Raw genomic sequence first — 23656 nt, forward strand, 5'->3', positions numbered from 1 at the left:
TAATTTAATGTATGATTCCACATTTATTTCGTTTTAAATCATTCTACAACTAACTACAACACTACAAAACCCTGATGGTCACAGAAAGCAAGCGGGCCGGAAAATATTCCATATTCATTCATTCATGGTGGTCACTGACTCTAATGTCAGGGTTGAAAGCACAAACTGACCTTTTGTTGGCCTTCTGACAATTGACCAGAAGGCTCCTACCAACTTCCTGTGCTACTGCTGAAATGCACGGCCACTGGCAAAGTTGGCAAACATTGGAAAAAACAATAATGTTTTCCACCGTTTACTTGGCGGAAAACAAGCGGAAGAGAAACATTGGATTGCTTAAAACCTCACTTTCTATTTTCTAATAATAATGTTTATAATACAGCTCGCAACCAAGCCGCAGGGTAACACTGAGAAACACAGAGCAACTACAGCCTATTTAGAGCCACCGATTAACCCACGGTGCTTTTATTCATATTGATAGCGATTTAAAGAGTGCACAATGAAATGAATGAAAAATACATTGTTAGTTGCGGCCTTAAAACACATACAAAGATGTACTTCCACGTTCAAAAGCTTATGTCTCAGTGGTTGATAAGTGTTCTTTCTGCCATTTCTACAATGTTTCTCTACAATGCACATTAATAATGTAATACTGACAGTAAAACTGTCTTTGTTATTTCATGTGACACCGAAGACACCAAAACTTCGCTTCGTTTTTTTTCTTTTCTTTCTTTTTTCTTATTCTCCTTCTCACTGTTGAGCCATTACTGTACATACAACAAGACAGTTGCCTGATTCTGTCACAGCACAATCCATTTTTAGACGCATGAATAAAACATTTGGGCACCTTTCTTAGAGGTTGCCACTTTGCTCTGCAAATGAACACAGGATAAGACAAGGGGCATTCCGTGGTGTCTGGGCTGGAGCACCCATTCTGTCAGATAACACATGGTTTACCGTATATTTAAGCAGCAGTGAAATTCAAAATGATAGATCTATTCAGGGTATTATGAGCAAAGCATCGCGCTCCTGTATCCCATATGCCAACAGTGGACATGAGGTTTGCGGATTTGCATCGTCTTCTTAAAGTCACCATCCGGTCTGCAACCCGATTGACTATTTCAAAGCGCCATGCTGAGCTGACTGACACGAAGACATTCACACCTCCCATTGGGAGAATGGGCTGTCTCGTCTAGTATCGGGATGAGCCCAGTCCCCGACCACGCATTTGCGTCTCACTCATGCACAGAGCTGTCATTTCCCAAATGTGTCCGCCCTCCTGGAAGGTGTCACTGGGGATTATGGGCTACCTCAGGGGGATTAAAATGTTCTTGACAGACTGGTCGCTTCACTTACTCTCAGGAGTCACTGTGTGGATTTTTTTATTTTTTTTTTATTTGAGAGTATTGACAGAGAGTACACATAAGACTCGTTGACCGTGGAGATTTTTCTATTTATCTTGATGCTTTCTATGCGTAATTGACAAGTTTGCACACACCTTATCTTGTCATTGAATATCTGCTTCAAACTTCACGTTTTTCCATGAAGCAATTACCAACAGAGAAGCTGTTTCCCGGCAGCGGGACTGTTCACTTGCCGCTCGTTAATGTCCAGAGTTTTTAATCAAGCAAAGAAAAGAATGCCGCTTGCATTAATCCTCCTCCTCCTCCTGCTGTCTTCCTCTAATTAAGGGTCATCTCGTCTCCTGGCCACATTAGGACACTGCGCACTAGTCCCAACCCACATAATTAAATGTTTTTTTTGTTTTTTTGTGCGTACCATCTGGAGACCTCATCTCTTTAAACATGCATGTCAAATTGATTCCTTAATAATGTTTATGTCTCTTCTCAGTGCTCTATTATCATGCAGGATTAACTGTTCATGTTTATTTCGCTTTCGTCAGCAACGGCCGATGCACAAACACACGCACAAAAAAAAAAAAAAAAAAAAAAAAACAGACCCAGACCAACGGTTCCCTTAAGGTACCGCAGCCCAGAACTAGCACAGAGCAACCAGCAAACCTAACAATCATAAACTTCAAAGCAGCGGACAGGCCTAATGTGAAAGCAGCACGATCGAAATGTGCAAGCACTGCTTAGAATCTGCTGCAAACATCTCGGGTATTGCTTACATACTCAGGGCAACAATCAGTGCACGAAACCGCTTTTGCGCCGACGGATTTTTTTACGGTTCATTCTTGCATCAAGCGACTGCAGCAATAACACGTTCCACCGATAAATAACCTTTCTGTGTCAGCCCCATGAGGACCTTTTGATTGTGACCCCAGGTTGGTTCAATAAGCAGACATTTGAAGTGGAAAGTGATATTTGCTGTTTCTTTTCTTTCTTTTTTTTTTTTGCCCCCTCTCATCTTTTGTCCGAGCATTGTCTGAGCCCGACCCCCACCCCTCCCCACCTTCGAATGGCTGCATTGTTGAAAATACAGACGTATGTGCAGTCGGAGAAGCAGCCTGCCATTCTCATTCTCTTTCGCTCAAAGTGCAGTTGAGGATTAGTCTGTGCCTGAGTGCCTAGAATAATGATCACTGCAGCGGAGAAACACATTTTCACATTTCGGGAGATAAGGCCAGGCAATCTGCAAGCAGAGGACTTAACCAGCTCCCTGTGGCTTATTGTGGAGCTAACAGAAAAGTCACCACCGACCGCCAACAACCGGGATACACCATAAACTGCACAAACAGAAGGAACACCCACTCTTATATTTTTCACTGGGCATCAGTCATTCCCAAAATGACACTGAAATTACATTCAGAAAACTTTCTAACTACAAGGCACCCTGACTTACCATGTCCCTACTGTGCTAGTGTCCAATTTCCTACTGTGGTGGTTCATTTCCCACCAAGAGATGAAATCTGGGTTCATTCCCCACAGAGGGACCAAATCTAATATTTCAGTTCAGAGATAGCTCGATGTAGAGGGCTGTTCTCACTTTTCAGACTTAATCCATTCTTGCATAGCTGGCTTCCCATAGTGGCAGACATGCTGAGAGGCACTCCTTAATTATAGAGAATAAAACATTTTCTGAACAGTATCGTGAGAGGAACTGTCGGACATTGTAACGTCGTAAAAAAGCGCACACACCTTCTCAAATGAGACCCGAATTTCCACATCAATAGAAAGGGGGGGGGGAAGCAGCAATCTACCTAAGTAAAACAGCTTGCTGCTTTGTAACCTATTCCTCAATAATAAAAAAGAGGAGGGAGAAAAATGCCAAGCAAGCTGTTCAAAAGGAAGTTCCCCAGGATCAAAAGATATTTCTTTCTTCTCAGAGTTGGGAGTAATTTCAATAAAAAACCTACCTTCCCCACATACTGTGCATCTGGTCCCATGTGTTCTTCTAAAACAAAGAATTGGTTCCAGATCCAGCCACGCTTGGGCCTGTGGTGCACCTCCGTTTCCCCATTGGCCAGTTTGGTCTGGTTCTTTGAGGGCACTTTGGTGGGGACGTGGTGGCTCGCCCCATAGCACCTCTGGATGAAGCAGAGGCAGACCAGAAAGGGACAGAGACAAGAGGTGGTGGATATCCTCATGGTGGTGCCTGATTTTGTAAAGTTATCCCCGTGTTCCAAGGTGGCAAGGTCGTCCTGCCACCGCCGCCGCAGCCGCCACCAACAGCCACTGCTGCAGACCCGCCCTGTAGCCCCAGCAGAGGAGGAGTCTAGATCCGAAATAGGGAAGGCGTTATCCGAGGAGATCCTCTGGTATTCATGGCCAAGGCCGAAGGTTTAATAAAAGAAAGAGCGGGACACATTTACATAGTGGAATTTCCCAGTCAATAAAGGCTGTGTAAACGGACGCGAACTTCTGGGTAGTTCTACCAAGAGCAGAGGTTAATCCCGAGAGCCATTCTCAACGTCCTAGGAGAGAGAAGAAGGGGAAAGAGAAACACAGAGTTAGAGATTAACGTGATGGATATTATAAGCTAAATGTCCACTAATTCCTTCCAATTAAATTGCAACTCATAAATCCTTACAGATGAGGGTGCACACGTCAAAACTGCCTGGCTGTGATAAAGTTACAAAAACAGAGAGAAAACCTTCAGTATGCCGGTCATATCTGCCATTATACAGATAATCCAAACTTGTTTGGAGCTGCATTACTATTAAAAGGTTGTCCATGCCTATAAGGTCAGAGTGCTGCTTGGTGACTGATACTGCACTGCAGGCTCAGAGTCATGTATCACAGCGGCGTAGTGCCGGCCCCCGTGACTCAAGCGATGAGTTGCCTTTATTAAAAAAATAACAGAGCAAGCTTTGATTTGGGTATTTTAACGCAACATACCGCGAGGCTTAGGGTGTGCCTCATGCTCGGTGAATAATAAGTGAGGCAGGAAGAAATATATTTACTACGATAAGGAAAGACATGAAGCCACTGAGACGTAAGGCATGAGGTGATTTACAGGAGGCAGTGGAACGGAAAAGACAGAAGGAATGTTTTTTCTAAATCCAGATTAAACACAGCATTGAAAGTGGAATTAAGGCGGTAAAAAAAAACAAAATAAAACTGCAAGCACCGTTGAATTAGTATGTTAGCGGGCATTCAAGTGAAGCCCTGTCAGACCCCACATTTCTCTTTAGAAGAATGCGCAACACAAGCGCACCTGCACCTCTGTGCTCTTTAGAGAGGAGGCATTAGCGAATGAATTGTCTGGTCTTGGGTGGATTTTAAAGTTAGATATGCTATTTAAGTGGAGCTGAAGCATGAAATCAGCCCTCGCTGCTCTCTTTTTCATGAGAGGAAATTGCATCATTTGACCTTGCTATTCTGAGATGCCCTTCAGTTTCATGCCACAAAAAAAAAAACAGAATTCAGAATCTGATTTACTGGAGTCTACCAAGTAGATATTCTGTCCTTTCTCAAAATAGAGGATGTCAAGTTCCAGCCTGCTCGGAATCTGTGTTCTTGCTAATATCACCAGCCACCATATCATTATACGCAAACACACACTGTTTCACAAGTATTTTGGCCAAATTGATGCTATTTTCACAAGGGATATGGGCAGTATCGCCTTGTGACATTGGAACCAGAGTTTGCGCAGTACAGTCCGAGAGTGGAGTCAATATCAAGGACTTCACGATACAATACGTATCACGATACTTGAGTCACAATACGGTACACTGTTGCGATATTATGATATTGTGATATAATGCAATATTCTACATAGTTCACTTTAAATGCAGATTAAAATACCTGTTGTATATATTTACATCAGATGACAGTGATAATTCATCGGACAAATCGAGTCAAAAAACAATATTAATCCAATATGATTGGATCCATAATGATCCATTTCTAATTTATTGCACTTGTATAGCAAAAGTGGTGGTGTAGGTGCAGAAGCCATTCAGGATCAACCCAAAATGCGACTTTTTCCTTTTGATTTAAAATCGATACTAAGACATTCAAAATCGATATTGTATCGGGAGAAAAATATTGTGATATATTGCCATATCGATATTTTTCCTACCTAATCAACATTAACTAGCTCAAATGATGGAAACCATCCATGATGGTGCATTATTTATAATGGATGTGCACAGAAGCTGCCTGTTTGTAACTGGGTGTACCTTTTTTTTTGCATAGAAGTTGCACCCAAAAAGTAAATTCGCATGTATTTTAAATCAAAACTATATGTATTTGGTAAGTCAACAGGGTAAAAAAGTACAAAAAATAAAAGTTTGTGCCCCTTGCATGAAAGCCTTAAAGACTGAGTTACAGCAGACAGCTTTGTCGGGATTATTAAGAGGACAAATACATGCATTTGATATTTAACAGGATACAGAGCTGACAGACTTCAAAGCCTCTCTGCTCTCCACTTCTTATGTTGCGTGACTGAAACGAGACATTAATGCAACTTACGGCTGTCGCACACTTTGAAGGATAATCGCTGAATTATTTCTTCTCATAAATATAAATATTTGTACATATATATGGATTAAGATGTGCTCAGAACTCCTTGACTAATCCTTGTGTTTCAAATATCTCTACATGGAATTTATGCGGCTCAACCACAGTTGTTGGTCATGTTGACTAAGTGCAGCGGTTGTAATGGGTAATTCCTACTGCCAGCCTGCGCAGTGAAATGGAACACAAAGTCTCTTCCACGCCGACTTGGATTAAATCAGGGGAGGATAAATACTCAGCCAAACACAGAACATGTGTAATCTGAGGAGAGATTCTCATCTGCATAGGTAGAGCTACGCCCAAATCCTGCTTTCCTTGCTCTTTACCTATGACTGAGATAATGTTATCAAGCCCTGCAGAGAACCCTGGAACAGTGCTTCTTTCGAATAAGCTGTCTTAGAGATGTTAAGGTCTTTCTTCCCGGTTCGGAATCATCTGTCTGATTGAAAAACATGATCCAACGACAATGTGAAACACTCTTCTACGCATTCAGAGCATCGCCGAGACAGTTGTGGTACCTGAGTGAGTCAGACTGTGTCAGAATATCTTTTCCAGTGGTTTCACTTTCGCCCCCTGGGGCCCTCTTCAATCAGTCTCCTAATTGTCTGATTATCATGCTCATTCCAACCAAAATAAATTTCAGGGAGCCATGAAATCAACAGCATCTGGCTCCCTCAATGGAAATAATTTCCCCTTTTGTCTTTTTTTTTCTTCTTGTTTTGACAATGATTGTTGCGTGTGTACCTGTACTAGATGCTAAGACAATACAGTTAAATCTAATCTAATCTATTGTTTTGAGCAGCCTTCTGCCCACAGCATGTTTCTATTCAGGATGTGCAGTGTTTAACAGGACGCGTTGTGTGGAGCAAATATTTTGGCAGGGCGCGTTCGAGAGCGGCTGCGTTTGTCTGACCACGCAATTTTTGCCTGAATGTGAAAATGCTAATGTCATACCTTGATTACTTTATCATGAATAAATTTGTACTGTATTACAAAAAAAAATAAAAATCTACCCTGATTTATTTATTTATAATAAGAATGAGGCTTTGAAATTAAAAGTTCTAATTAAGTTTATCCTCCTTACTCGGGGTGGAAGAAATTTTCCTTTCTTTCCTTCCTTCCTGAGAAAACATGATTCAATATTAACTTTTAAAACCATAAACGTGTAATAGTCAACAACAGCACATGAGCTAAAAGGCAATGCTTACAAAGGTGCCAATATGCATTACATTTTAATGAGTTACTATTTAACATTCGCACTGAAAATTTTGAAAATTTTGCTACAAACAGGTTGAATTTTCCATTTTTGTTCAGCGCCACAAGAATAACATAACAACAGCTTAGAGCCCTCGTCAGTAAAACCAAACAAACCCGTTGTCGAATTAATTCAACATATTTGCCTAGCAGTACCACTAAAACAGTAAGCAATGTCCTGATTTGCTCATTTTAATTAATTGGGTGTTCATCAATTCATTTTTAAAATGATTGGATTAGATTGAACAAATAAAAAAACAACTGGTTCTTAATTTGTTTATGTCTCTTTAAGGAAGAGGCAAGATATTTTTGTTCTCCCAATGTATGGCAGAGCTAATCAACTGCCCACTACTAAAATGCAGATACAAAGTATCTGTCCATGGTATGAAAGCACACTTGCACACTTGCCCAAAAGCAGATTCCTCCAAGAAATATACTTCTTTCCTCTCTATGCCTTCTTCCCAGATCCCTCGGTCGTACTCGAAGGTTTTCATACTTCATCCTCTGCTACGGGTCTGTCCAAGCTATGGCTCAAACTCTACAGGAAGCCAGAAATCCTATGTCTCCATCCCCTTATGTTTTATTCATGGGAAAGTCAATCACAGCGAATCAGCTGAACAACTTAAATTTCATCAGACTTTAGCCGGAGCGGTGTCCGCAGCTCTTCCGCGTATCCACAGCCACTGATGACACGGCGGGAGCTGAAACGCTTCACTGAACCACTGTTGTGTCTTCAGACGAAAAAGGGCCGAGGAGAGAGATGACCGCGGCAAAAGAGACTCTTGACATTTCACCTCCAAGAAACAAACACAAACATTTTCCCCCGCCCGTTTACAGGAAACAAATGTTGACTGCAGTCTCGGGCGGAGTAAGTAAACAAGAGAGTGGAAGTAAGTCCAAAAAAAAAAACAGCAGAAGAAGAAAAAAAAAAATAGTGACACAGCAATATGTATTTATGTGAAATCCAACCACAGCACTGCTGTGAAATGTTCCCAGGGCTTGTACATGAATTTATTTTGTGGGTCTGTTGTTTCTGCTGAATACGAAGGAGCCCTCCCTGAACGTGTCCCTTAAATGAAAGGCAAGTTTAAAGGCATGTAAAGACACAGTGTGTGGTCTAAAGTATGATTAATTAATATAATCATATGAGCACTTATGAGTCATAAATTAGTACACTAGGTGTCCTAATCAGAATAAACACGCCTCATGTAACCAGCTCACTTGGAACAGACTGAACTGATGGGGAGGGATTTTTTATCAGATCGATTGATGATCTGTTTAATAGGAAAATATCAGCACCTAATAACCTCATAAACGCTCGATCCAATCGTTTCTCTCCGCCTGATACATTCGCTCCATGTGTTTCTACCACACGGGGTTGACACTAAGTGATATTGTGAGTTTCCATGAGAGACAGGAAAAAATAAGGTATCAGGAAACTAGTTGCTCAAGCAAGAGTTAGAGAAAAAAAAAGGGGGACAAAGATGGATTCGATGGGCGGCACAGCCGGAAATGTTGGTCTGTCTTCCACTGAATTAATCCAGTGTTGTCTTCAGGTACGTTTCTATCAGATTCAAAAATGTTATATTCTGATTTTTTGGAGCGAGTAAACGCATAGTATACACCGACCAGGCATAACATTATGACCACTGACAGGAGGAGTGATTGATATTGACCATCTTGTAACAATACAATGTTCTGCTGGGAAACTTTTGGACCTGGCATTTGTGTGGATTACTCACACCAGACCAGACACACCCTTCCTATAACAATGACACTTCTTAATAGCTGGCATACATACAAACAAACAAAAAAACAAACACCTGGCCTCCAAATTCACTAGATCCCGCACTGTGGCATGCATTGGAACATGCCTGAGGCCTCTCCCCTCAATCCATAGGACCCAAAGACCACCACTAACAACATTCTGATGCCTGACACCACAGGACAACCTCAAAAGACCCATGTCCATTCTCTGATGACTCCACAACTGTTTTGGAGGCACAAGGAAAACCTACACAACATTAAGTGGTCATAATGTTATGCCTGATCGGTGTATCTCATCAGGTTGCATCCATGTTGTGACAGCTGATTCAGAATCTCTAATCAGAATCTTTTCACTTTGCAAAAATATATATATCCATGTAAATGTAGCCAGTAGGATCTGGTCAAATTTGAATTGTAATGAATCACCTTGTTGTTTTATCTAAAAAAAAAAAAAAAAAAAAAAAAAATATATATATATATTGTGATGCAAAACTAGCCATATCAGAAGTGGATTTTGGCTTTATGTTAAGCGGTGTCAGCATCTCTGCTGTGAAATTTGCTCAACAGCAAATGCAAATATCAGCTTTGTTTAACAGAAAAAATAGCATAGTGTCTGAAGCTGAAATACATTATTAATTCTGACATTTGTACTCACTATCCTGTGAGCTTATGTGAATTACGTATTTTTGTCCAAAAGCGTTAAAACTGTTTTGTATTGATCTAAAGGATGACTTTGGATTTGTTCTGTTAAATGCATTTTGGTCTTTGAGATTATAACTATTTTTATACCTTTTAACAATGATGTTAATGGACCAGTTTTTAGCCAGCTGAGATCAAACTATACATTCTGCTCAGAAGTTTCTGATGACAAAACACACGGGCATGATGTGTACCAGCGCTAAAAATAAGAGCTTTCTAACCAGAGTCTGCTGGGTGATTTGACCCGGCTCATTGTTGGTGAAAGAAAGCAGATTAGTCTGATCAGCTTCACAAGCGGGGCAATCCTCTGAATGTGTGGCGCACCCTGGAGGTTCCACGAAATTGGAGGAGACAAATAGGTTTGAGAGAGATGCCAGCAAATCGAGAGGTTTAGCCAAGCAGACTGTCGTATTTCCACATTGCCATTTCACTGGAAAAACACAGCGAGTCACGGCTGAACGGACTGTTTTAGTGGCTAGCTTTTGCTCACACACTGCTTAAGCTTGTGAGTCCTTTTCCACTCCGGTTTAGCTTAAGCTTCACGAGATAGCTGCAAAGTCTGTTTTTGGCACTTTTTATTTGACAAATCAGCACCACCCACCCACTTGGTGTGATGAATGTTCCGTCCGCACAGCAGCATTAAAATAGTTTTGACAGATGAAGGATGTCTTGAAATATCACAGCTTCTCCGTCAGAGCTGTCTTGCTCAAGAGCACCTTGAGAGTGATTGCTCAGCCTGAAATAGGGGTTGAGATTCAGACTAGCAACCCACTAGCCTTGTCGCGCACTCGATGCTCTAACCTTCGAGGTTCTCAGTCGGCAAAACTGCACCGACATGGAAAGGGAACAAACACATGGGAAAAGAGTTGCTACACCAGAAGCGATCAACTTAAAAACGCCGACCTCCTTTTGTGTACCTTTCCAGAGGTAGATCCGTTCCGCTCCCAGTTAACTTAAGCACGTATTCCAACGCCCCCAAGACTTTGATCACATTACATAACCCAAGAATGGTCGGCAGAAAACAACCTCAAGATCATCTAATAATCATGAGTCGGCTCCGCAGATAATGTCTCCCTCGGCTCGTCTCCTTGTCAAATCGGGGACGTGAAGATCTTAGAGTCAACTCTCCCTTTCTTCTTTCCTAAAACGAGGAAGGTGAGAGTAATTTAACTTTCAGGGTACTGACAGAACAACCGCCTGAGTTACATCCAAAATGAAGGTGTAACCCGAGAAAGAAGAAAGAATGTACTCGGCTGTCAGGCGTACTTGTGCTGCAGAGTATGTGGAGAGATAAGGTACTAAACAGTCCAGGAAATACAGAATTACAGTGAAACTGTAATTTAGTATACTGTAATAAATGCATTCCAGCACCGATTTTCTCTCTCTCATGCACATACGAATGGTACAACCTTGCCCTTCCATCTTTTCCCAACACTTGTGGGTAATTAAAAGCAACAAGCAGCAGGTTTTTAAACACAGATTAGGCCCGAAGGTAATTAGGCCTGTTGCAGTAATGACTCCCACTGAGTCATGTGGGGAGGATGGTGTGTCAGTCACCCCCTCCCACCATTTCTCCCAAAGTCAACAGTGACTTGTCCTTCCGGTACGCTACCCTCCAAACACCATCTGTCCTAACCCCTCAGCTTTGATTACCTCAAACCTCTCCTCACGATGCTCTGCGAGGCAAAGGTTGGCAAAACGAAAAGCGGGAAGCCTCTGATGGTTTCATCTCCGCACGTTCGCATGCCAAGTAAAACAACCTTAATTATATCTATGAAGGAGGAGTTCTTACTTGATTTTTTTTCTTCTTCTCTGTGCCAAATTAGAAAACATGTCTGCACTCGTCAGCCCCACTATATGTTGTTTGGCTGTTTAATGAGAGTTGGGTGGAAGATGGAAAATGTCCCATCTGTTGTGTGTTTAATGGCTGGATTTTTGAGCTCTCATCATACAGCAGGAGTGCCAAGATGGAGCAGACAGCACCCATCTGCTGGCCACTGCCGGGGTAAAAAAAAATAAATAAAAAAAATAAGAGAGAGAGAGAAATAAACACTCTTTTTCAACTTGCATCATCATCCTCATCTCTCTCCACTCTGAGTGCAACGCTGCCAGAGTCCATCAGAATTATGCACACAAGATGCTGAAGACTGGCAAATGAAAGAATGTAGCATTGGCACTCAGTTGACATACTTCATTAATTCGTCCGTGAATGATGGACTAAATTAGTCCGTAAGTTGCCAGGAAAAGAAAATGCTTATCACAGTTTCTAAGCTGTCTGACCAAAAGTAAATGAAAAAGATTATAAATACACACTCACACAAACCAATGAAAAGCAAGGGAGGATCAGAGCTGAATAGATGAGACCAGCATGTTAGCTCAATACATGAATTTAACGTTAAATGACCAATAAATATTCTCTTTCTGCCTACTGCATGGTACATTAGGTCTGCCAAAATGAACGTGCTAACATAGATTAATCCATCATCATCAATCAATCTGATAAAAACAATTAATCCATCTGCAGTGCAGAATGATACTGAACGTCTCTGGCAATGCATTTTGTGCAGTTTGTCCATGTAGAGTTGCCGTCACGCACGCACAAATGGGCAGTTGATCTGGTAGCGACAGACAGTGGGACAGTGTTGCCAACTTGACGACTTTCTCGCTCAATCCAGCGACTTTCCAAATCCTGTTGACGACTTTTTTTTTATCAATAGCGAGGAGTGACAATTAGTTGATAGTGACTTTATCTGGTGTTATTGGAGACTTTTCTGGTGTCTTGGAGACTATGACGTGAAAGCAAATATTGATTTGCAGTTACTGTCATCAACAAGCAGCAGGTGCTGCAGTGAGTCCCTCCCCTGTCCAAAAGCTATCACAGACGGTCAGTCTCACAGTAGCATCACAAAGATGGAAAATGCTAAACAGCATGTTGGCCATCTCTATGGGAAATATGGGAGTAGAAAAAATGGAACAGTTGACCAACATCTTGTTAGCACTTCGGTTAATGCATCGCCAAGATCTCTCTGACAATGTCAATAAGGTAGTTCAGTTTTCAGTTATATTTTCTAGAGTAATGGGCACATTGATGTATAAATATTTGCTTACAAAAGAGAAAAACAGGCTCTGACTTGCTGAGTTTTTTTTCTCATGCAAAATGAAATGTGATTAATGTAGATTAAAAGTGAATGATATTTAATCGTGATTAATCGAAATTAATCCAACTAATCAACTAATCCAATTAATCCACAGCTGCCCTGTCATTTGAACTAATCTTAATGTATTCCTTTCAGTGGTTCCCTGTCGTCTGTGTGATGAACTCTTGGCAGCAGTAACTTATAAACGAATGTAACAAAAAGGCCGGGAATAAAGGCGTCTGCTAGCAAGCAAACGCGTACGTATGAATTTCAAATTCGTTCCGAGATCCAGACGAATCTGGGAGCTCATTTTTCATTTGTTGTGGGCAGAACAAATAGCCGACTTGCCTTCCATTCCAATGAATTTCCATCTAGCCTTCTGCCAAACCTGCCTTGTGATTACTGGTTCATTTTGGCTGACATAATTTCAGCCCTAATTAATGTTAAATTGCTATAATGAATTATCCCAGCCTTCAGGCTACAGTATTAAGTTCTATGCCCTAAGAACTTTGATAAGCAAGAAAGCTGTAAGGATGAGTTGAACAGCTGTCCAACACTGTCTGGAAAAAAAGAGTCCAATGCCATCAATTGAAGCCTCTAAATGAACAGGTGGGTATAACGCATGCCGTTAAAAGGTCTGCCTGTGCAACTCAACTCTTTCAATTTTTGGAATACTTCTCAAAAAGCATTTAGTGAATTGCTTTCACTGCTCAGCCCCAATCAATCGGACAATAACCACTGTGTTTCATGAAAAATGGAAATCGGTGAGATGAGAACGTGCAAAGAAATTGCAAAATGAAATGACAAACACTGACCCACATGAACCAACCAGGAATAAACGAGGCCAATAGCTGCTAGCCAACCCAGGGTCCAGATTTGTTTGCATTTGTCTGATAATGCCATGCTACTCTGTAACTGTTCTGTATGAAAGGATATGCATTCAGGACAACGATGCAAAACAATATTCCAACATTAAACTAATACATTTTCCATCGATCATGTAATCGATGAACTGACTACTCATTTCGGCCCTGCTTGAATGAGCAAGAGAAATCATCACAAGCCGGATACAGAGTGGAAATTTATTCACATCACCTCCAGCACTTGGTTCTCTTCATGTCTAAGAAGTCGAAAATTCTGGTTGAAGCTACTGGAGTTTGGCAGGCTTCGTCATTTCACACATGCTAAAACACACAGTGCAGGTGGTTTTTACAACAAGGAGAGGGTCCCTCTGTGCTCTCAAGCACAAAGTAGGGCTGAGGCTATTCACATTAGCATTTCATACACAGATAAGCTTGGTTTCTCGCTGCCAGGTGGAGTCCCCTATGAGTGGATGAAGTGTGAGAGATTTGGTGAGGGGGGGCAGTTGCTCACCACGTAGCTTTTCAAGTGTACACTGAGACTTGTGGTGTGTTAGGGTGGGGGGTGGGACGGGTTGGATAACGGACAAATATGCCACCTCATTGTCCAAATCACTGATGCAGACTTCAGAGACAGAGGGAGGGAAAGAAAAGTGTTGCTCAATGAGGTTTTCAAGGGCTGCATTTCTTTTTTTTATTTAAATTTCTTCAACATAATTTCCAATGTTGTTAAAGCTGCTGAAGGACAAACAAGACAATCTATTAAAGAGAATCATTACTTTCATGGCATTGAGATTATGATTCAGGACTAATGTTTTTCCTCTACCTCAAAACTGCCAGTGTCGCCTTGATGCTCGCTCATTTTTGTTTTTGTTGTTCCTCCAAAGATTCTTTATTGTTTTTTAATAGTTTAGACAAATTTTTTAGACAATTTTTTTTTCAATTTAGGCAATAAAAACACTTTTAGAGAAATGGTTTGTGTCAGATTTAAAGAATTAAATGTTCCTATTTAAAACAATCTGATATCGACTAAAATCATCAGACTGATTTTTTAAAATGCCCGTCACTTTTACGATTCGGGAAATCAGCACGGACACCCAGCCCTGCTTGATGGTGAGAAGTCTTTGTACATTATGCGTAAAGCCGAGTTTTAATCCATCCTTTGATCGTGAGACTGGAAAATGTTCACGCTAAGTCGACTTAGCTGGACAGTGGATACAGTATCACTTGGTGCAACGCAACAAACACATACAACTAAATAAACACGTGAATCAATAAGATGTCAGGCGTAAAATTAACCTCCTGGCACGGGGCTGTTGTTTCTTGTTTGGGCATAGTGAGACTCACTTCAGAACTTGGAGAGCTATTTGACTCGTTGGCACTTAGGTTGACAGTTTGGCAACGGCGTGCTAGCTCACCAGCACCGTCCTTGGGGGGAGGAAGGCAGAAGGCAGATGTTGCTACAGTGTGAATGGATCAATCACGATTCTGGAGACAATCTGGTAATACACGACGTGACTTAACTGAAGCACTAAGAGCCGTGCTGGTGATGGACTGCATGCGGTGTTGAGTGGCGGTTTGGATGACCCCATGCCTTGTCTAAAACAAGATGCAAACAAAAATGCATGTTCACACCACCCGTCTACTTAAGCTGGCTCCGCTACACACGGGTTTAAATAATTTAAGGCTTCCGGATGGGATGTTGGGATTTAGATTTCAATTTACTTCAGGTTCAAGTTGCTTGTTTATGAAACTGTATCGAATTTAACCTTCTCCAGAAGCATCCAAGTGGAATTAAAATTCCATTTGTCGTGTTAACTCTGCCGGACAGCCCCCTGCGGCTCATCCACCTCAGATCTGTGAATCAGTATGGATGCCCCGTCCATCTCAACCCCCCCACTCCCCCTACCCCCCTCTCCCTCTCTCGTAAAGCGTTGGCATGGTCTGGTCCAATTAATATGTCTCTTGCATCTCTGCAATGCACGTGCGGGGTGAAAAGGTCTGACAGGCACAGAGCACACTAATGTTTTATCAGTGCCACACATCAGGGTTTCTCTTTGCACTGTGACATCGACAACTAACTGACGTGACTCGCCCTTCCAGTCCGTCAGGGTGCAACACGACTTTTGAGTTAGGAGTCCGTACTCCGCTGAAAGTAATATTTGTAAGGCTGTAAATGGGGAGCCTGTCAGCCACGGAAACATAGAGGACTAGTTAAGGAAAGCAATTTGTTTTAAAGACGTTGCACATTTCCTTGTAAAATTGATGTCCTAGTGAAAGTCCCCTGGGGGGAAGCTGTCCCATCATCACAAGTTTAATCTGAATATTGTCCATCAACATGCACACACACTGCTGAACTCCCCCTGAGCATAATGCTGAGTGTCTACCTCTTTATGCCGTGCAAATTACAGAGAACAAAAGTGCAAGGGAAACGCCTCAAGCTCGAGAATGTAAATCTAGAGGGGGATAAGTTTAATAAAGATTGTGCCCAGGTGAATAAAATAGCTTTGCTGTGGATGCTGAAACATCCCGAATGTGACCGAAAGGCATACCCACATCCCCGACACTTTCAAGCAGAGAACAGAATAGAATACTCGGAGGTAGCCCCCAGGATCCCTGGTAGAAACACACAGCGATTACATAAGAGCGGTTCACCCTTAAGAGCTATTTAAAAAAGGGAAAGTCTCTGAGCAAACACTCACAAATGTGAGATGGAAATCCACCTCCTCTAATAGTACATTAAGTATTCATGCAGCAGATTGGCAATCTAATGCCTCTGTTTTCATGGTTTGCGAAATCCTTCTTCCAGTGGAAAATTATGGCGAAATGCAGACCACTGCAGTGTCAGTTTCCCTATTTTATGTGAGACTTTATTTTATTCATGTACTTATTTATTATTTACATTCTACATTATTTATTTTAGTTCATGTAGTTGATAACAAAAACATCCTACCACTCCCTACTATTTCTGAATTCAGGTATTTCTTTTTTATTTTATACTTTGAGAAATCTATTGTCAAGCTAAACAAAACACAAAAAAACTGAAAATCTTCAAATTAGTTAGTCTGATAATTTCGCCATTAAGAAATCCTTAAGAGTTGTTAAAACACGACGATTATTTAATTTCAGCGAATTAGGGGCATCACTCATTGTGTCTTTCTGAGGTCAAAATCACAATGCCATGGCCTAGATTCTTGCCCACATAGTGCTGAGCGCTCTTTAAGGAAATGCTTTGTCGTCCATTCATCACTGACAGTGAGAGTGGATGAATCACGTTGCTTTCACCCATGCTGAATAAACCCACAGTGCCAGTGTGATATAGACGCCTCAGTGTTCCACTTTAAGCAACACAACGCTGCATGTAAAACCAAATGCTAAATGGCAACCTAGAACTGTGTTTTAAAAGTATAAGACTTTGTGACTCTGTGTCCCAAACTGCATCGATGAACTCAGTGCTTATGTTTTGTTGACTCACTTTTTGTTCTCCTCAAAGCAGGGCAAGACAAACTCCCCCAAGTCTGTGCTTGCATTCTTGTGTTCTTGTGAAATGTCATCACTTGCTACCCAAGTACTGTTCCAATTCAAAGCATCTGACCGAATGCGGTTCAAATTCCCAGATGTGTTCTTTCCCCGCCCAGGTAACTTGTGTGGGCTTTGGACAGCCAGGTATCCCAGAATATATTCTGCGGGCATCATCAAGTACACTGCTGTTCTAAATTACAGAATGACCGTCCTCTGTCCTCCCATACCCAAGAGTCCACACTTAAGAGTCAAATTGTCAAGTCTGAACTACCAAATACAGGAGTCCGAAAGTAAGCGCTTGGTGATAGGTGCCCCTTGACCACACCTAACCAGCTGATGAGGAGAAACACCTTGCATCCACCTGCCTCTTCAAAATCTATTTAGTTTGTTACATACTCCCGAAGGTGAGCATGAACAAGAGTCCGCTCTGGCTAGGTCATTTATACTTCACAAGAAACTCAAGTGCAGAAGTCCCGTAGGGCCCTCCCACTGCGCCACACGTCACATGGGCTGAGCATTGTGGGAATTGCGGGAGATGGACGACGAGAGACACTTTTCTTATTATTTCTGCATTACGACCAGTAGTTTTGACAACCGTGTCTGTTGGATCGCGCCGTTCATTCAGCATGCACCCACACACAGTATGCCAATCTCTTCCCAGGAGAGATTAACGGTCACACTGCGGATATTAGAATCTGGGTGCTCACCGAGTGCCACAGCCGCCTCTAGTTTTTGACCAATCACAGAATAGCTTTTGACCGGTTGATGTGCCGAGAACAAGGTGCGAGAACGATAATTCCTCGCTTCTTGCCGAGTATGTAACAGCTTTAAGTCTACAGAAATAGCCAGTCTGCAAGTCTGTAAGTAGTTCTAATGGTGGCCAAATAACACTGTGATTTTGGAAGTTAGAGTGCGGTAGAGGAACTTTTGAGAATACAGTCTGTGGGCTGTTATTCTATGTGATGGCACTAAATGCAAAAATTCTCAACAGGGGATAATAATTCTAAACACACTGGTGCAAAGCAAAATGCTGAAGACTGAATAATTTGTATGAAAAGGACCCCTTGAAACACAATTCTGTTGGTGGCATTTAGAAAGCAGAGTATGTCAATAATTTCCATTGGGATAAAAAAAAATAATGGTGACAAATCCACTTTATTCATAATTGCATAACGGATGACAGAAGCACGGAAAGTAGCCCAGTAGAAAGCGGTATCGGAATGTCAATACCACTGAATACTTACTAATAAGTCTTAATAGCACAGCATGGCAGGTACATTGATAATATTTTATCAGAATCTCAGTGACAAATACAGTTTTGTTGGCGAACAATGTTTGATTCACTGTGGCACCAGCAGCTGTATGTGGTCAGAGAAGCTTTTTCCCCGACAAGTTTTAAATGATAGCGATAAGGTAGTGTACAAACACTGTATTCTGAAAGATTCCTGTGTGATAATTCTTCTTTTTGGCTGCATTGCAAAAGAGTTAGAGTGTTAAACTTTCCTTTTCTGGCTGATTTTGTCAAATCTTTAAGGGCCTCCGTTGATTTTGCTGCAAATCGGTGGTGCTCAGTTTTTGCCCTTAGCTGTGTTTATGCCACCCATTTCCTCTTCAACTTATTCCATTGCAATTACTGGTGCCCCTGCCAGGATTTTGATACAAAATTTAGTGGGTATTCAATGCTCAATAAGAGAACCCAGTTTTGTTTGAGATGTGCATATATGAAATTTAAAACTCCATGTATCATTTATCTCTGTTAGCCATGCAATAACAACACTCTGCTGCATTAGAGGCAGGGGATTATTTTACCTTGTCACATACTGGATGGCACCACTGACAAGACTCATCAACTCTTTCTTTTTTTTTTTTTGGCTATAATTCTTACTTAAATAAAAAAAAACTCATTGTGCCCTGGTTGGCAGACTGGGGCACTTTGTTATGTGGGAGGAGATTATTAATGTTTGGAGGAAAGCATGATTCATCTTTTTAATGGACCTTTTGACTGCTGCTGAAACAGTAAACTCAACATTCTTATTTCTGAATTGTCTGTTGGTGATAGCACTGATAATATCATGGTCGCCAGTTGGGATGAGCCAAACCTGGAGCTACTACGAATCTTCCGTACACCTCGCTTGCTTTAAAGACCGATTTAGTAAATTCTAGAGAAAGCTAAACCACCAAGCTCTAATGCTGCCCTCAAATAGAAGCTCATTATTACAACATGGTCATTTATGTACACAAACTATTCGCTTAAGGAGTAGATTCAATATCTTTGTCAGACATACTACAAAATAAAACTCTGCACAAGTAAATTACAATAAATGAACAGTACCTAGTGCTAACATGTCCTACTGCTGTACATCCACACACACATACTTTTTCTGGCTATTCTGAGTCACAATCCTCTGAGCAACAAAAGATGTGTCAAATGACTGAGCGGCTGGCTGAACACCAATGAGACAACCCAACAGTAATGACATTAATGGCAGTTGTCGTTATTGGTGCTAAATCTGGTTCTGTACGTGGTGACAGATTAGAGTATGAGGGGCAAAGGTCAAGATAATGTTGTGACAACGTAGTGTGTCCCAATAGAATAAATAGTGTGCGGAATAATGCCAGGCAATGAATTCTGTTGTACATAACATACAAAAAGAAGAGGTATAACACTTGGAATTGTGAGGTGTGAACTCTTCGTGTGGTTAAACCCTTTTGATTGTGTCATGATGTTTGGTTATTTTTTCATTGTTTGCAACAAATTTGCAGTTTTCAAATAAAGAGAAATCTGTGGCTAGGCCCACATTCTGCTGGGAAACCTTTGGACTTGGCATTTGTGTGGATGACATGTACCACTCGTTTAGACCAGACCAGACACCCCCACCCCACAGCAATGACACTCTTTGACAGCAGCAGCCATCATCCAGCAGAATCCAGGCTGACACACACACAAAAACGCTTTAGGAACAACTTAAAAAACATGAAAAACATCACAAGGTGTTGACCTGGCCTCTAAATTCAAATCTGTGGGATGCACTGGAACAAGCCTGTGCATCCCACAGAGGATCTTTTGTACAGTTGTCTGTGGTTAGCATGCTGTGACACTGGATAAACCGGACTATTTTCAATATTTTTTTTTTTTTTACAATGATTCACGCTTGTGATACAAAATTAAAACCTAGTTTGAGATTCTGCCATCCTGTAGTGTTGCTACTGATCAATTTGCTCAGTTTAAGATGTCTGCTCTGGTGCGAGTGCAGCTGCAATGACTGGCACAACTGCTCGCACTTCAGTCGACACAACACTGCAGGGCAATGTTTGTGTAACTGGTGTCAAGCGGGATTCCAGTGATTAACATAGCTTGGCCTTTACGCGCTTATCACAATGTCTGCATCACATGCAAAGTGATATTCAGACACTCCAAGCCTGGGTCATGTGAAACGGGCATTATTGTGACTTCGCTGACATTGATAATGGTGCAGTTAGCTCTGAGACCCTTTCAGGCAAAAAGGCATCTATGAACAAACATGCATGCTATTAAATCAACAGAGATGGCCTTATAAAGGCTACTGAGGCTACTGTGTCATTTCAGAACATTGGTTATTTATCTTGGAGTAACACACAGGTGGTGACCCCTGTATATTGGGGTACTCCATCGTTCTTGTAGGTGAAAAGCCTAAGTCACTGTGTGTGTGTTTTTTTTTTACTCTTTGGCTAGCTCTATAACATTTTTTTCTACCTATAGGTTGAACATTAAACTGTGCTTTTACACCAAAAACCTATTGTTAAAGATAATATATTCCTGCTTCTCTTAAGCGTTTTTCCAGGGTTGCTGGAAACCCAGACGGTTGCCTTATTATGATAACATCCATGAAAAGACACCTACTCCATTCTGGATTTCATTTGGTGGTTTCTTGATGGTGTATTCAAAGTTAAGCGAGGTCAATAATGGTGCTCGTGTACCATATTCTGACAAAAAGGAGAAAAATGGGTCATAATGGTTTCTGCAGTCAAACGAATTGCACGGTGAGAAGTGGTTGAGATGATTGGTGGACGTTTAGCAGAGGGCCTTCTAATGCTCAGATCTTCACTGCATGGCGTGCAAGCCTTCACGTGGGGGGGATACTAAAATATTGCAGGACAGTGTCTCCTAGGGTCTTAGGTTTGGTCTTTTTCTGAAACTAATCGACACATTTGATGACTGCAGCAGAAATATCACATTTACAGGTTTATTATGTTTTTGTTTTTTTATATAGTTTTGAATAAATGTATTCTGGAATATGTTCTGGAACATTTGGAACCTAAATAATTAATAGTGGAGAGGTGATCAGATATTAAAAATTTGGCCCCTCTTCCCTAGTTCACCACCTGGCTTAGTAAGACCATACACAGGAATCCATTTAAGCTTCAGGCCCCAATTAAATAAAAGAATAAGGAAATCCAACTTCTCCCTCAGCACAGCTTTTTCAGTCACATACTGTGTATATAAAGAGGATTCACCTGCACCAGCGCCAAAGCCCCATACAGTAGCAGCCAAATGGATCCAGTAGAAGACTGTAAACTATTCAGCTATAGGGGAAGCAGCATCCATTGGTCTGTTTTTCTTCTTCTTCCCTCTTTTATTTTTTTTTTTTTTGCCTAGCCCATAACATGCTGCTGAATTACGTGACACTTGGCATCCTTTTTCCAAAACATTTGCTAACACATCAGGGAGGTGAGCACCTTTAAAATATGCAACGCGCAAGACTGGCAGCCGTACAATTCTCCCCTGCGCTCACCAGAATCCAATCAATGCAACATTACCGGGGACAGCTAAGCAGCTGGCACTTGCCTCACGCATCTTTCCACACGCACACATACACACGCGCGAGCGACTGTCAAGACGTTTCACAGAATTCAGATGTCATTCGCTCAAAACGCGTCTGTGTGTTCTTGATTTTTTTTCTTCCCCCCCCCCCCCCTTTCCCCGCCTCAACTGCCGAGAGAGAAAGCTCGACTTATAAAGAGGCTGCAGTCAATGAGTGGACTCCTGTTTCCTGCAGTGCGCGTAAATTCCAGTCTGGCTACACTGGTGCGGCACAGGCATCAGAAGGATCGGGTAGCCTCCAACTCCCTCTCTGTTATAGCAGTGTGTCTATGATTCATAACTCCATAGAGGCATCGTGGACAACAACACCTCGAGAGATCCCAAAAAACAAAAAAGAATCAAACAATCAGAAAACAATAACACGCGTTTTGCAGTCAAATACATCAAATGTAGCCCAAATTGTGACTGGTGCGCACTCTTCTACTCTTTTCCACTCATGTCTGTTCCTCTCTGCTAAGTGCCCAATTTCGTGGCGCGCAATTGCAAATGCGCGCACGGTCCAACTAAAGGCTAAGAAAGCGCGTGCTCATGCGCGCGAGACTCCTGTTTATTCGCAATTTCTCTCAAGCACCTAGACAGTATGTGAGGAGGCAAACGCCCGACACCGCGAGCCACACGCGCACAACAACTTCCCATGTAAAGGTAACAGCGAGAAAGCCACGCAAACTTCTCCTTCTTACCTGTCCGCGTGAAGCCCCCCGCGCGCACATCACAGCAGCTGATTAACGGCGAAAAAGACGCTCGACTTTGAGTTTGTTCCTCATTTTCTCCTCCTTCGTCCGTACCTGTCAATTTCCTCCCCCTTCCCCAGTCATCCTCTCCGGAGCGAAGCTTCGCTGCACGGCTTGCGGAGAGACGGATACTCTGCCTCGCTATGCGTGTGCGTGCGAGCGACCGACCGGACGGAGCGAGCCGAGCCAGTGCGTGTGTGCGCGTCTCTCCGCCGAGGGCATCCTCCAATCGCGCCCGGTTACTGCGGCGGCTCAGGCCGAGGAATGCGCCCGATTGGTCGGCTTCCAGATCAATCCACGGCTCCCGAGCTCGGGACCAGCCTCCCAGAGCTCCCCTCTACCTCTCTCCATTATCTCCCTCTCCTCCTCTGCTGCTGCTGTCTTTCTCTGTTAACACGTGATTATATAAGATAGTGATCAGGAAGTGATACGTTATCCCATTCTCATTTTCCCGGACACGCACGCACACGCGGAAGAACACGCACAATGCCAGACAGAACCCACCTCCTCCTCCTCAGTGTCCCAACAGAATATAGAGCATGGACAATGAGGGGAAACTGCATAGCAAGAGAAAGATGTGCTTTGAAACAGGGAAATAGAGAAATTTACAATTTAATAGCTTAAAAAAAAGGATTCGCTCTGTATATCAGTTTATCATTTCCATGTGGAAATGGTATAAAACACTCCTCTCCTCCAACAAAATGATACAGCGCAAGGCGTTTTGTTTTTAATATTAAACCAAAGTTTCATTTTAAAACCACAAGAGACTCCGGATCCAATCCTGGGCAACAAATCACACTGATGCTCAGGACTGTGGGCACTACAGACTAAATTTGTTACAGTTTTTTTTTTTTTTTTTTATATATATTCAGAGTTTGAAAACCTTTCCCTTCCAAATGTATGT

The 23656-nt window shown here is 42.0% G+C and overlaps 1 protein-coding gene across 2 annotated transcripts in view; it reads right to left on the reverse strand.

The window, feature by feature from the left end:
• LOC124995911 (cadherin-18) overlaps window positions 1–23656 on the reverse strand; it is a 100010-nt gene that overhangs the window by 57022 nt on the left and 19332 nt on the right. The window contains exons 1-2 of one of the 2 annotated variants that reach the window (XM_047568670.1): window positions 22702–23076; window positions 3317–3874 (exon numbers count right to left, since the gene is read on the reverse strand). In XM_047568670.1, coding sequence (XP_047424626.1) covers window positions 3317–3547 — 231 coding nt within the window. In that variant the 5' untranslated portion in view covers window positions 3548–3874; window positions 22702–23076. Of the gene's footprint in view, window positions 1–3316; window positions 3875–22701; window positions 23077–23656 lie in introns of those variants that run through there. The other variant, XM_047568671.1, reaches the window with a different exon arrangement.

Source organism: Mugil cephalus, chromosome 18 (genome assembly GCF_022458985.1).
Source record: "Mugil cephalus isolate CIBA_MC_2020 chromosome 18, CIBA_Mcephalus_1.1, whole genome shotgun sequence".
In the NCBI taxonomy this organism is placed as follows: Eukaryota; Metazoa; Chordata; class Actinopteri; order Mugiliformes; family Mugilidae; genus Mugil; species Mugil cephalus.